Source organism: Solanum verrucosum, unplaced genomic scaffold (genome assembly GCF_900185275.1).
Source record: "Solanum verrucosum unplaced genomic scaffold, falcon-dt-bn FXZP01000318.1, whole genome shotgun sequence".
Taxonomy (NCBI): Eukaryota; Viridiplantae; Streptophyta; class Magnoliopsida; order Solanales; family Solanaceae; genus Solanum; species Solanum verrucosum.
In genome coordinates, this window is record NW_026019897.1 from 202341 (window position 1) to 215746 (window position 13406).

The 13406-nt window shown below is 36.7% G+C and overlaps 1 protein-coding gene across 3 annotated transcripts in view; it reads right to left on the bottom strand.

Annotated features, from left to right (window-relative positions):
- Positions 1-840: 840 nt before the first annotated feature.
- The window catches only part of LOC125819397 (uncharacterized), a 39079-nt gene continuing 26513 nt past the window's right edge, over positions 841-13406 (bottom strand). The window contains exons 16-22 of one of the 3 annotated variants that reach the window (XM_049498840.1): positions 9574-9673; positions 9449-9498; positions 8696-8856; positions 7971-8134; positions 6774-6856; positions 6609-6694; positions 841-1144 (exon numbers count right to left, since the gene is read on the bottom strand). In XM_049498840.1, coding sequence (XP_049354797.1) covers positions 1001-1144; positions 6609-6694; positions 6774-6856; positions 7971-8134; positions 8696-8856; positions 9449-9498; positions 9574-9673 — 788 coding nt within the window. In that variant the 3' untranslated portion in view covers positions 841-1000. Of the gene's footprint in view, positions 1145-6608; positions 6695-6773; positions 6857-7957; positions 8135-8695; positions 8857-9448; positions 9674-13406 lie in introns of those variants that run through there. The other 2 variants (XM_049498833.1, XR_007442460.1) reach the window with 2 other exon arrangements.

Sequence of the window (13406 nt, forward strand, 5' to 3'; positions counted from 1 at the left end):
TCTTAAGTTAATTAAAACTTAACAAAAAATTTATATTTTATTTATGAATAATATATAAATAATTATAAAATTAATATATCTAATTTGTCGGTTCGATTTGGTTATTTTTGTGGTTGTTTTTTAGTAAAACCATAACCAAACCAAATAGCACCGGTTTCCAAAATTTAAAACCAAACCTAACCAAATCAAATATCAAATTTTTTTAATCGGTTTGGTTCGAATTACGGTTCGTTTTGGTTTTTAACCATAACCATGAACAACCCTAATTACCACTAATAAATTATATCATGTAACTACAAAAAAATGGTGTAATCTAACACAATTTTTTTCATGAAAAATCAGAACTATCTTCTCCTATATATTTTGTTGACTACACACTAATCTCAAGTTTGCAATTAAAAATAATAATTGGTATTTAAGTTCATACATGAAAATAAAAATTAGCTAAAAAGAAAAACATAAAAATAACATAATTAGTATCAATCTTGCATATCTGAATTTTATTATTAGATTGAATTTTAAGCCCCTCAGAAAAGAAAACCTAAAATGTATAATCTCCCATTAAAAATAAAAGATACATGTACAATTTTTTAACGAGAATGGCACATCCAATTTACATGAATACAATTTATTTTACTAAAGACCTATTCGAAATGGGTCAAATTAATTTTATACAATGGGTTAATATTAAGTATTGGATCTAACAACGAATCTGGAAAAGATACATGTACAAACTTCCATTAAAAAATCAACTTTTCCATTACCTTCTGCACCTTGTTGGAAATATATTCATATTTGATGAGCATATAAAAAAAAAATTGAAGCTACTTTAATAAGATATTACTACAAGTTCAGTTACCATTTAAGGAATTGACTCCAACACATTGCCAATAAGTTTATTAAAAGAAAAAAGAAAGGAAGTCTAGTAATTTAAAAGGTCTACTACACAAACCATATTTTTGGTAATAAAGAATTAACGAGGCTCTGCCCTTTGAACAACTCAGAAAACATAGGTAGATATAAAACTAGAGAATGCAGTCACATCCACCCAATCTGGAAAAAGGGCTTTCAATTTAGCAGCAGACTCTGTCAGATACTGGTCCACTACAGCCACATCAATCTTAATGGCCTCAGAACTGTTTGTCTGCATGATAAGGAAAGCAACAAACACATGATAAAATCAATGTAAAGTCCATAAATTTTTAAAAATAAATTAGGATTAAATTTTATGAGTGTACGGGCGTGTTTAAAGAATCCTCGATTCATTGAGGAAGCCACATGAGGTAATTGAAGTGTTTGGTATATGTTGGAAAAGGGTTATTGTGTCAAAATATCTAAAAGATGTCAAATAGAAGTCAGAGAGGGAGAGGGGTCATCCTCCAGGTCTGCCCCATAATGCACTCCTGCCACAAGGGTGGCTGATATAGGCAAGTGCAGCCTGAAAGTAACAAACCTCCGTTTTGAGCAATAGTACTTTAGTTCATGCTTTAATATTCTAGATAGCTTGGTTTTACCTGTTTGGACTTAGTGGGATAGTTTGGGTTAAGACCCCAATGGCTCACGGATGTTTTGGAAATCGATCTTAATTTAGAAGGCTTAAATGAAAAATAAAAAACCTAACCCCTCTTTTTGAGTTTGTGTGCTGTTGTGTTATTTGGAGCTTCGGTTAGGTATATCATGTTTTTGGACTGGTTGGCATACGAGAATTTGGGACTCAAGGAGTTTGGATGAAGAATGTAGTTGTTGCAGAACAACTGATATTGATGTCAACTGGTGCATCACATTTGCGGCCAAAGGCTCGCCTATGCATAGTGAGGCTCTAGGCTAGACCTCTGCAAAAGCAAGTTAGGGATTACAATTGTGACAGTTAATCAATGGTTGATTGTATGCATTTGCGAGCGCCAAGGTAGCAATTGCAAAAGGGTCCATCCAGTGGGTCTTCGCTTTCGCGATGGGAAGTCCGCAGTTGCGGCATCACAATTGTGAAGACGGTTTCACAATTGCAATGGTTTAGCTGATATAAAAGATCTGAAAATCGGGGAAAACTATTTTTGGCAAGTTGGCGGAGAAGATCCCGCAATTTTTTGAATTTGTTTTGATGGACGATTGGTCCTAAATTTGGGTAATGTTTCTTACTACTTTAGAAACCCCAAACCCCCATCCTCCTTGCCGACACAAACTTTATGTCAAGACATCCACCCTATCCCTCGATTTTTCCTCTTTCCCAGTTTCCACAAAATTCCATTCATGGCTCTTTCAACAGGTTCTCATATATTACTGCGAATCAAGAACATATTCATCACATAAGTTGGAATTGATTCAATCACTGTTTTGAGCAATACTTCTCGTCCTGCTCGTAAGAGACTAGTGCACTTCTAACTTTTTATCTTTGAGATTACTCTATCCTGAATATAAGCAAAGACTTTTTTTGCTTCTTCCCACCAATGTCGGCAAGCCAAGATACTTTCTAGGAGCATTCACCTCCTTAACATGGAAGATATCCGCAATCTCTTTCTTCACACTTTCATTAGTATTACGGCTAAAAAATATAAAAACTTTGAAAATTTACCTGTAGGCGAGAGGCTGCCTGATGTATCTCCAAACATAACTTAATAGTTTTTGCCTCCTCCTTTGCAATTTTGAGCTAGATAGTGGATTGATGTTCACTGTAGCACTATCTGACCTTGAAGGTTAAGTTAGTGTACCATGAGCTCCACTTTAAAGAAATATAAAGCATCATCCGCAAAAAATAGGTGTGAAATAGATGGTGCTTTAGTACAAATTTTAACATCATGATTTCGGCCCTAAATAGACATTCGCTTCAACAACACTGACAAACCCTCCACAGCTATCAAAAATAGATATAGTGATATAGGATCACCTTGCGTCAAGCCTCTTCTTGGAGAAATATTTTCCTAACTGCTTGCCACCATGACTAAATTGATAAGTAACTGCGGTTACCATATGCATAACCTTATTCACCCATTCCCAACAAAATCCAATCTTTATCATCATTGCTCGTAGAAAACCCCATTCAACGCGATCATAAGCTTTCCTCGTACCCGTCTTAATTGCCGCATAACCCACTTTGACTTGTGTTTTCCTCTTTAGATAATGCATTGCATTATCTGTAATGTATCTTCCTGGAATGAAAACACTTTGGGCCTCAGAGATTATTAGATTCATAAATCGTTTCATTCTGTTCGCAAGGACTTTACAAGTGATTCTATCAACAACATTGCAAAGGGAGATAGGCCGTAAATCTGAAACAAATTCAGGTTGTTTCTTTTTTGGGATTAACACAATATTAGTATTGTTACTTCCTGGCCCAGGTGGATTATTATTATTCAAGCATTCCATAATGGCCTAAGAAACATCATCTTCAACAGTACTCCAAAAATGTCGAAAAGAAGCATGGATTTAATCCATTCGGTCTGGGAGCTTTATACAGGTGCATGCTAAAAACAACCAGTTTGATCTTTTCAACTGCAAAAGGACGCTCCAAGTCCTCATTAATTTCTTCAAAAACTCTCTTCTCAACAATGTCAGTAATGACATTAAATGGACCATGTTATGTCTTGAACAAATTGGTGTAATAATTCACAATAAGATCGCTCAATCCAATCCCCCAATCAAACCAACATCCATACTCATCTTTTGATTGTGAAATTGTATTATTTTTCCATCGTGAGGTAGCCATTAGATGAAAATAACGGGTATTTCTATCACCTCTCTGCAGCCAAAATTGTTTTGCTCTCTATTTCCAATAATTTTCTTGTTGCCTCAACAAGATTTCATAAGCATCTTTGTCACTATTATAAAGAGCAATGTGACTCAGCTCTCTACTACCTCTAAGTCTCTTCATCTGTGTCTTGCAATGCTTCATCTTAAATTGGACTGTTTCTTTATGTTGCGACCCCATGTCTGTAAAAAGCGCTCACAATGTTCAATAGATGTTCTTCCACTGCCTCCTTAACATCAGTTTCTCGAAGACATGAATTTTCAAAGCAAAACTTCACTGGTGAATATCGCATGATGTTTATTCCTAAGGAGATAAAAAGAGTCATATGGTCACTACAAGCAGTTTCCATATGATACATTGTAGCTCTATTGAATAGTATGCGCCAACAAGCCGTTGCAAGGGCTCTATCCTGAAACCGATCCATTTGTACCTCTTCCCCTTTCGCAAGTAAATTTATTTCCAGTGTATCCCAAGTCATGTAATTCATAGAAATTCACTTGTCGAAACCCATCAAGTCTCCAAGCTGGTTGTTGAATTCTCCCCATCTTATCTCCATAGCTCAGAATATCATTGAAATCCCCTGCGATACACCATGATAGTGGGGATTTATTCTTCAAAGACTTTAGAATCTCCCAAGATTGCCTCCTACGATTTGTCTCGGGGCAACCATGGAAACCAGTCTATCAAAAGTTAGGAATCCTTGCAATTCACACCTCCACATAGATTAAATATTTTTGAGAATTGATTACTGAGCACGTGCCCTTCTCTCTCCATAAAAGGGCTAAGCCACCACTCTGTCCTTTTGGATCAACAACACTCAAGCCTTCAAAGCCTAAATTATCACAAAGTTGTTGTAATTTAGTGTTGTTAAAAAGTCTCCTATAAGAAATTTAAATTGGGCTTCTTTTGTTGGACCAAGTCTTTTAGTTCGGAAACCGTACATGGGTTCCCAAACCCACGTCAATTCCAGATTAAAGAGCTCATTGGATTAGGCAGGCCTGAAGACTAGAACCCGCCATGAATAAGCTTTTTGACCCATCAGAAGGAATTAATTTGCTTTGTTGCCTCACGTTTCCTTCTTTTCTCTAACAGCGTCAACCCCTCCTCATCAAGCTCCTCTGCCTCCATATCTTTTCCATATTCATCTCCATCCTTTATAATTATCCCAAGATTCTCGTAATCCTTTCCATTATTAGCAACACTCTCATTCCCACAATGCACGCCATTTTCTCCCCTCTTTTGCATATACTTTCCTTTTCCCTCCCTCACATCCCCATTATTTCTTCCTCATTCCCTGATTTGTTTTCCTTTCTCATACCCAATCCATCCGAAGAATCCGACTGATAATCCTCTCTTTCCTTATCGTGCCACGTGCCTCCCACTGATCTACTTTCCGACCTAATCCAACGCATGCCAGTCATGGTTCCTTGTCGCACTCATCACATTTCGCCCATAAAGAAACTATACTTAATCAATTTCCAAATGATGATTTAGTTTGCGGCAAAAACTTGTCTATATGACCAATCAACCACAAAAGAAACAAAAAGTTCCCACTCTGTCATACTTGAATGAGATCTGCACACATCCACCACCTGGCTGCCTAATTTTAATTGATCGGTTAAGTGATTTTTGAATGTTAATGCTCACTAGTATCCTTATGTAGTCTTTCCAAAGCATATCCTGATTATTTGTATCATTGTATTTGAAACTACCAATCGTATTACCAATGTCTCCAAGAACTCTTTTAGATCTTAGACCTCCCACCAAGTCATGGATTTGAACCCATATATCAAATGATGTGAGTTCTACTTGTTGTGGTTCTGATCAGGATTAAGAGGGCGTAGTAGGACAGGGTTCTGCATGAAGTTCCACGGGCCATCTTCAGTTATTCAATCATGTTCACATTTTTTTAAAATTGGAAAACAAAGGCATTGTTTCCAAGTTCTCTCACCGTCAAACCTTCCCTTGGTCTCCATGCCTTCCCCATTGCATCACTCAAGGAATTACGATTTACAAACTTGCCTGTAACAACACGGCCTACCACACACCATGGGGGATTAGCAATTTTCTCTCCGGGATCAAAAGCATCCTCATCACCATGGTAGTCTAATTCAACGTCTGAATCATCAAAATTCAGGTCCGACATCTTCTCTACTGGTATACTGCAATTATTCGAATGAGATGACGAAGCCATACCAAAAGCAACAGAGAAACAAGAGTAGGCGAAACAAAGCAAGTAAAAGAGTTAAACAAGAGAAGAAGAGGACAAAGGCTTATCACTTGAACAAGAGAAACAGAGGCTCTCCTCGAGAGAGAGTTGAGCTCGTAGGTTTAAGTTATTAAGAGCTTTAATTGTCAATTAATTTCATCCTTGTGTCTATCTTTTATCCTTTAGTTCTGGTTCTTAGTTTAGGATTTCATTTCCATATCCATATTGAGTAATCATTTAGTTGATAGGTGGGTGATAGATGAGTATGTATCAGAATTTATTGTTGGCTTGGACAAAGCACTAGTAGTGTCAACCTATATAATTCCAGTGACAAAAGAACATCAATTTAGCATCAGAAACTCTCGATGCCTACCACCTATCACATGGAATTATCAATAGAAATATGATGAACCTTGAGTTTATTTTAAATTCTTTAAAATAGCTTTGAGGCAATGTTGAATTCTTTGCAAGTCCTGATCAATTGCTCGTCTAGGTCTGGGCAAGTTATCAAAACTTTCCCACCAAAGTGCCATCAACAGTCGACTAAATTTTTTCATTAACATTTAGTTTACACGGGTAGATTAAACAGACAAGCATACATATTCTGCAAAAGTTCATCAAATTGATTGAAATAGAGCATCTGGCTTGAAGTCATACCTCCAACCAAAAGGTCCAGTTTTTATCGCCTGCACCACTTAATCTACATATATATGATGGCGGACCATTACCAGTCTTCTCAGGAACTGTATAACAAGTCTGGGAATATTAACAATGCTGCAGTAGGAAAAGGCCCATACTCAAAGCTATGAAAACATAGACTACCTGGAAGAATGTTATCTGCAAATGACCAGCTGGATAGCGAACCAGTAATATTGAGGACTGCAACCCACACTTCCTTCAAGGAACTGAAAGCAGACAAGAGAGAAATATGAAGCAGCTTTGATTTAAAGGGACAGAGAAGTTACCTATAACTCAATAGTATAGGAAACCTTATCATATCTGAATTACAAAAAAATAATTTGAACTTCATCATGTTTATAGTCCGATCCATTTCTGGCATTAATTTCAAGCAGTGAAGATTGAAATTGTCTGTTCACAATATTTCCAGAATCAAAACAAGTTAAAATCATTTTTTGTGGTTCTACAATGCTATCTATTAAACCTTCAAATGCAGACAAAATGGTGAGAATCATATCCAGCAATAAATAACAGCATTGTCTTGGCATGAACTCCCCATTTCAGAGGGAATTTTCTATAATCAGATTACTAAAATCCGATACAGCTTGCAAATAATCTACATCAGAACATGATTTGATCATTCGGGGCACCATAATATCACATAAGTGTCATTACAGATAATGGTAACCTGTATTCATTAACTTAAACAGGTTAAACAAGTGTCTGGGTCCTCAGAGGTTAGAGCCATGTTCGCCTTTGATACATTATAAATATATTCAATTCATAACTAAGGACCATGGACCCATGAACTCATTCTCAAGAGTTTTTTTAATCTTTTTAATTTTGAAAGTGGTATTCTTGAGATCAACTTATGAAAATGCCACGATCAAATAAGGTTAACTTAAAAATTCATCTTTTACGTAGTTCTGCTCTATTTTTTGTGTCAATTCCATGCAACAAAGATAGAAAAATTTGTGTGTACAACAATATTTGCAGAGTCCAAAATAAGGTAAAATTTCAGTTCTATGACTCCACAGTGTTAATACTCTATTAAACTTTAATATTTATCAAAATGATGGGCAACAACCATATCTAGCAACAAGTAGCAAACATCATCATGCCATGAACTGCATATTTCAGAGGATCTTTCTTAAATCTGACTACTAAAAAGTTTTGATACTTCCAGCACATCATTTATATCTACACCAGAACATTCAGGGCACCACGAGATAACATAAAGTGACATCACATAAAAAGTTGGTAACCTCTAAGAAAATGGATCTCCACTTATTTAAACATATTGTATGAAGTAAAGACAATTATTGTACTTATCCAAATTACCCGAGGGAGAACTCCAAGTAGATCCTACGGGAACCCCCACTCAAACTCTCTTGTGGCTTATTAGTCGTTAGATGTGGGAAATGATTGTATTCAGCCGAGACATCTGATCCTTTTGCAGGAAACTTCATGCATCTTGAAAACAGCGAAGATATTGGAAAGATCCCCTACAAAAAGGAGAAGATTATGTCACATTCCATGACAATCTCATGAAGCAAAAATTATTATTTGAATTTCCAGTCAGACAAAAATTACTAATATATCATAGTGCCACTATCAATACAACAGCAAATCTTTAGGAAAAGTTGCACGATACTCTGTTGTAACCTAGTTTACTCCTCCATCAGATCCAAGAGCATCTTCCATAAAAAAGGACACATCATATGATAATAGCTCTTGAGTCTTGAGTAAACAAGATCTTAAAACCACCAGGTAGAGGATTCAGGATGAGAGCAGTTCTGCCTTCTCCAACTCTCTTTTTTTAAATACTGAAATAAGGAAGCGCTGCAAAAACTGTACAACAGAAATAATGCCGCCTAAGCATGTTACTACTAAAGGGAAGCAAGGACTCGATACAAGCTGTAAAATATATAGGACCACATCTAACCACTTCAAGATCTTTGTAAAAGACGACAGGCATATGTTCTGTTCCTTCTTTATAAAAAAGCACACAAATATCATATGAAAATATGATAGGCTAGTCATGGTGAAAGCTTCGAAGTAACTACCATCCACTCCTCTTGATGAGACTGCTTGACAGCATCAAAGGATAATTCTGTATTAATGTGCAGTGTGTTGGCCACTTCAGAGGCATGCTTGAAAACGAAAGGCAGAGTGTTGGAGTCAACAACGGCAAAATCATAGGTAGTTTCCATAATTTTACTGGCACCTGTAAAGTCAGCATTAACGTATTAATAAGAAACAACAGAATTTATCTGGAAGGGCATGCAAGCCACAGATAAACTCCAAAAACTAAGTTGCATACTTGTACTATTGGATTCTATCCTTGCACTATGTTTGGTTGGAATTAATAGAGGAAAGGAAGTAAAAGAGGGGGTTACACCTTCCAAGCAGCTTTTTAAGCCCTCCGAAATATGAAAAAATCTAAAAGCAGAAACTGTATCTTATTCTGTTCCAATCAAATCAGACAACTGTGATAGATGATCACTATTATACCCGAGAGACATAAACCAATGAGCTGCTTCCCCTTCATTGAACCAAAGATGAAGTCATATAAATTAAGTACGACATGATATGATAAGGCATATCTTGACATCTTCTGCCCGTTTAGTTCAATAACTCCAGAAAGGAGAGAGCTATACGTCAAAAGGGGATCCATAGCATCTAAGAAACAACCAAAAACTGAAAGATACACTTGAATTGAATTGTAAGCAATAATTTACTTTTTTAATCTCTTCCCTTCTTTTTCCTTATTTTTCTTCCGTTATATCAAGGCAAATGAATTGATACTTCTTTGTTACCTGCATTTCGGATGGTATGCTGGAATATAACTCTTTTAGGTGCATCGGTACTGTACGGAAAGAATTGTGATGAAAGAGCCAAAGCGAGAATGCTGCTGTGTAGCAAAAAATGCAGTATAGATGACCTGGCTAACCAGTGGCTCACAACAGGCAAAATAGGTCCAACAGACCAACTAGTCACCAGTCCAATAATTGCTGCCACTATAACATCAGGAATGAAGTACCCTACAAGGAAAACAAGATACCTACTTATCAAATTGTTAATACATAAATGCTGCAATGCAAGAGCAATTTTATCACATAACAAGGTCTTCACATAAAGGAAATGTAATATAACAACCCCACATTTTAAGTATTTGCATCCCGTTCCATAGTTTGAGACTTCTCATAGGTTCATATACTGTATTGGGACTTGTAAGGTTGGGTTGGGACTAGAGGAGTTCGGGTGAGTTTTGGACAAGAAAACTACATTATTGTTTCTTGTTGTTGATGCAGAGCATTGCGGTAGGTAGTCTCAGGGCCACGATCGCGAAGGGTGAATCCTTTTTTATATGCGATCGTGTGCACTTGTATTGGTGTCCGCACAGGGACCTCACTGGAACGTTTTAAAAGTAGGATGCTTGAGATATCCATCATACCTAGGACACAAGACGCATACCAGCTCAAGGGGAGCCTACAAGTGACCCCGGAATGTCTAGACGATTGGCTGGTAAGTTGAATTATCTCCCATTGACTCGACTTAATATTTCTTTTCAATAAGCATTGTAAGTCAATTTCTGAACTCTCAATTTGATACATACTGGGATGTATTAGTCTGTATTCTTAGTTATATAAAATCTGCTCCAGGAAAGGTTTTCTCTTTGACAATACAGGACATTAGCACACTGTTGGCTATACGGATGCAGATTGGGCAAAGTTATCTTCAGATAGATGTTCTACCTCTGGATATTGTGTTTTAGTTGGAGGTACCTTGGTGTTTTCATAAAGGTAAAGAAGCAAAATGTGATTGCTAGGGCTACGGTGGAAGCAGAATATCAAACCATGACAGTGGCAATTTGCGAACTTACATGGATCAAGCAACTACTCAAAGAATTGAAGTTTGGAGAAACCGGTCACATGGAACTTATGTGTGATAATCAAGCACCACTCTATATTGCATCAAATTCGGTATTTTAAGAATGGAATAAACACAGAAAAATCGATTTTTTCAGTGAGAAGATACTCAATGCAAACATTGTCACAAAGTTCATCAAGTCCAATGATCAACTTGCAGATATGTTTAGCAAGTCTCTTGATAATCTCAGATCAATTACATATGTAGCAAGCTTGGTACGTACAATTTGTATCCACCTACTTGAGGGAGAGTGTTAAGAATATAGTGTTTTATAATTGTAGAATCATTAGAAATAGTTAGAGAGATTCCTATGTAATTTTGTTTTGCTTTGAGGGCATGATGAGCTTAGTTTTCTTTTCAATTTCTTTTTCGTGTCATGTATTTCTCACAAATTGTATAGACAAGGAATCAACGTCAATTCTCCCCTACCCACATCCTTTTTGAATCACTTTTTTGGTAGTTTTACAAGAAGACATACACTTGCTTCTAATTTGTAATAGCTTTTGATAATGTAGGCGCGGCTACATGAGCCTAAATACTACTCCATTCATCCCATTTTAAGTGGCACCGTTTGACTTGGCACGGTATTTAAGAAAAAAAGGAAGACTTTTGAAACTTATGGTCTAAACAAACCTTAGATACTTGCATGGTTGTATCATTTCATTAAGGGTAAAAAGAAATTTTTAAAGAAAAATTGTTTCCAATTATAGTAAGGTGACATTCTTTTTGGGATGGACTAAAAAGGAAAGGATGACACGTAAAATGAGACACGAGGGGGTAATTCTTTTGTTCGTGTTTTCATTCCTAAATTTCGGGCTTCAGCCCTTATCTCATTATTATTATTTTATTTTTTTCAAAAGGATGAAAATAGCCCTAGAGAAATGGGATATTTACATTCTCTCCCACTTCAAATAATGTTTGTCCTCGAAAGTTAAAAGAGCCATAGCCCTAACAAAAAGGGTGTGAACACTTAGGCTTAACATCCACATTGCCTTTCCATACTTACAACTACATATGCACCTCATAGGCTGATTCAAACTAATGAAGCTTGACATTCATATCAATGGGAGTATTAACAGGCCTATAATTTGTCATCCTTATTTCCTCAAGAATGTCAAGAACATACTTTGGTTTATTACTTTATTTTACATTGTCTCATATCATAATCTACTAGTTTCTTCATTATTTGTCATTATTTTCTTGGGTAGTTGGAATATTTCTATTCTATGCATTTTGTTCCCAAGTTATTTGGTAAAAATAAAAGGGCTAAAGTCTTTAGAACACTAAATGGTATTTTATCACATTAGTCAAACATTATTTATTTTTGTTCATTCTTATTGCAGCAAGATGTGAAGACACTACCCAATGTGCTAAGTTGTTCGGACTCGGATGCAGGTATATGATGTAGATGCGAATCTGAGGTCTTTTATTTTTTAGTCTGGACCTATGTACTAATCGTTTGACCTTTTACCATTTACGTCAGATTCAGCAAAATCTAAATTTTAAGATTTGGGGGTACTGATCCAATGTATGGATACGGGTGTTGGGATTCGGCGAAAAAACTTCAAAATTATAAAATAGAGCTATAAAGATGTAAAGATATGGCACCTGGGCCTAACTCAACCCCAAAAGCTAGCTCATGAGAGGAGGATTGCCCAAGTCCATATAAGGAGACCACCAGTCCATTCCCCAACAAATGTGAGACTTTTACCCACTCTAACACCCCCCTTCACGCCCAGGCCCGACTGGAGCGTGGACCAGGAGCCCAAATGGGGATGGACCTGGCTCTGAAACCATGTAAAGATATGGCACCTGAGCATAACTCAACCCGAAAAGCTAGCTCATGAGGGGAGCATTGCCCAAGTCGATATAAGGAGACCACCAGTCCATTCCCCAACCAATGTGGGACTTTACCCACTCTAACAAAAGATATTCTAAATAATGAAAGACCTTCTAAGTCGTCTTTCCCAAGACCCCAACTTCTTCTATCAAGCTTTCTAGTTCTTCCCCTCAAAAAAGAAAAAGAAAGTCACTCAAGGCCTTCCATCAACTCTCCTAATAGATAGTTGTTACTATCTTCCTGAACACAACTGCTTGAATTCTTAGTTTCTCTCCAGTTGGCTTGAAACATGAAGCAACAAATATTAATTGGAAGTAAAAGCTAAAATGGAGACAAAAGAAATACTCCCTCTGTCGTATTTTATGTGACACCATTTGACTTGGCATGGTGTTTAAGAAAAAAAGGAAGACTTCTGAAACGCGTGATCTAAATCAATCCTTAGATTTTTTTGTGGTTGTAAATCATTCCATTAAGGGTAAAATGGAAATTTTAAAGTTAAATTGCTCTTAGTTATAGTAAGGTGACATTCTTTTTAGGACAGACTAAAAAGGAAAGAGTGTCATAAAATGGAATGGAGGGAGTATTATATTGAAGGTATGTTATTGCCTTGTTCATGGAAGTTTCTCATAATGTCCTATTTCACAATTTCCTGGCACTTGTTGTAGAATCCCATGGTAAGCCCATAAGGGTCATGAGCCTTGTCAATTGCACACATTTTCAAACATCTCAGCACTTCACTCTCTTCAAAGATGCCTTGTAAGGCCTCATTTTCCTCCTCTATTATGACGGGCGATTGAGCATGTTGATAAGTAGGGCTCCATTGACCAGTTTCAGTGTCTAGTTTTTTGTAATATTCAAGGATCTCCACTTCGATTTTGTGTGAATCTTCCAGGACTTCCCCTTGTACCATAAGTTGATCTATGTTGTCATATCTTTTGTGTGCATTAGCCATCCTATGGAAAAATTGTCTTTTTGTCCCCTTCCTCTGGCCACAAGGCCTTTGA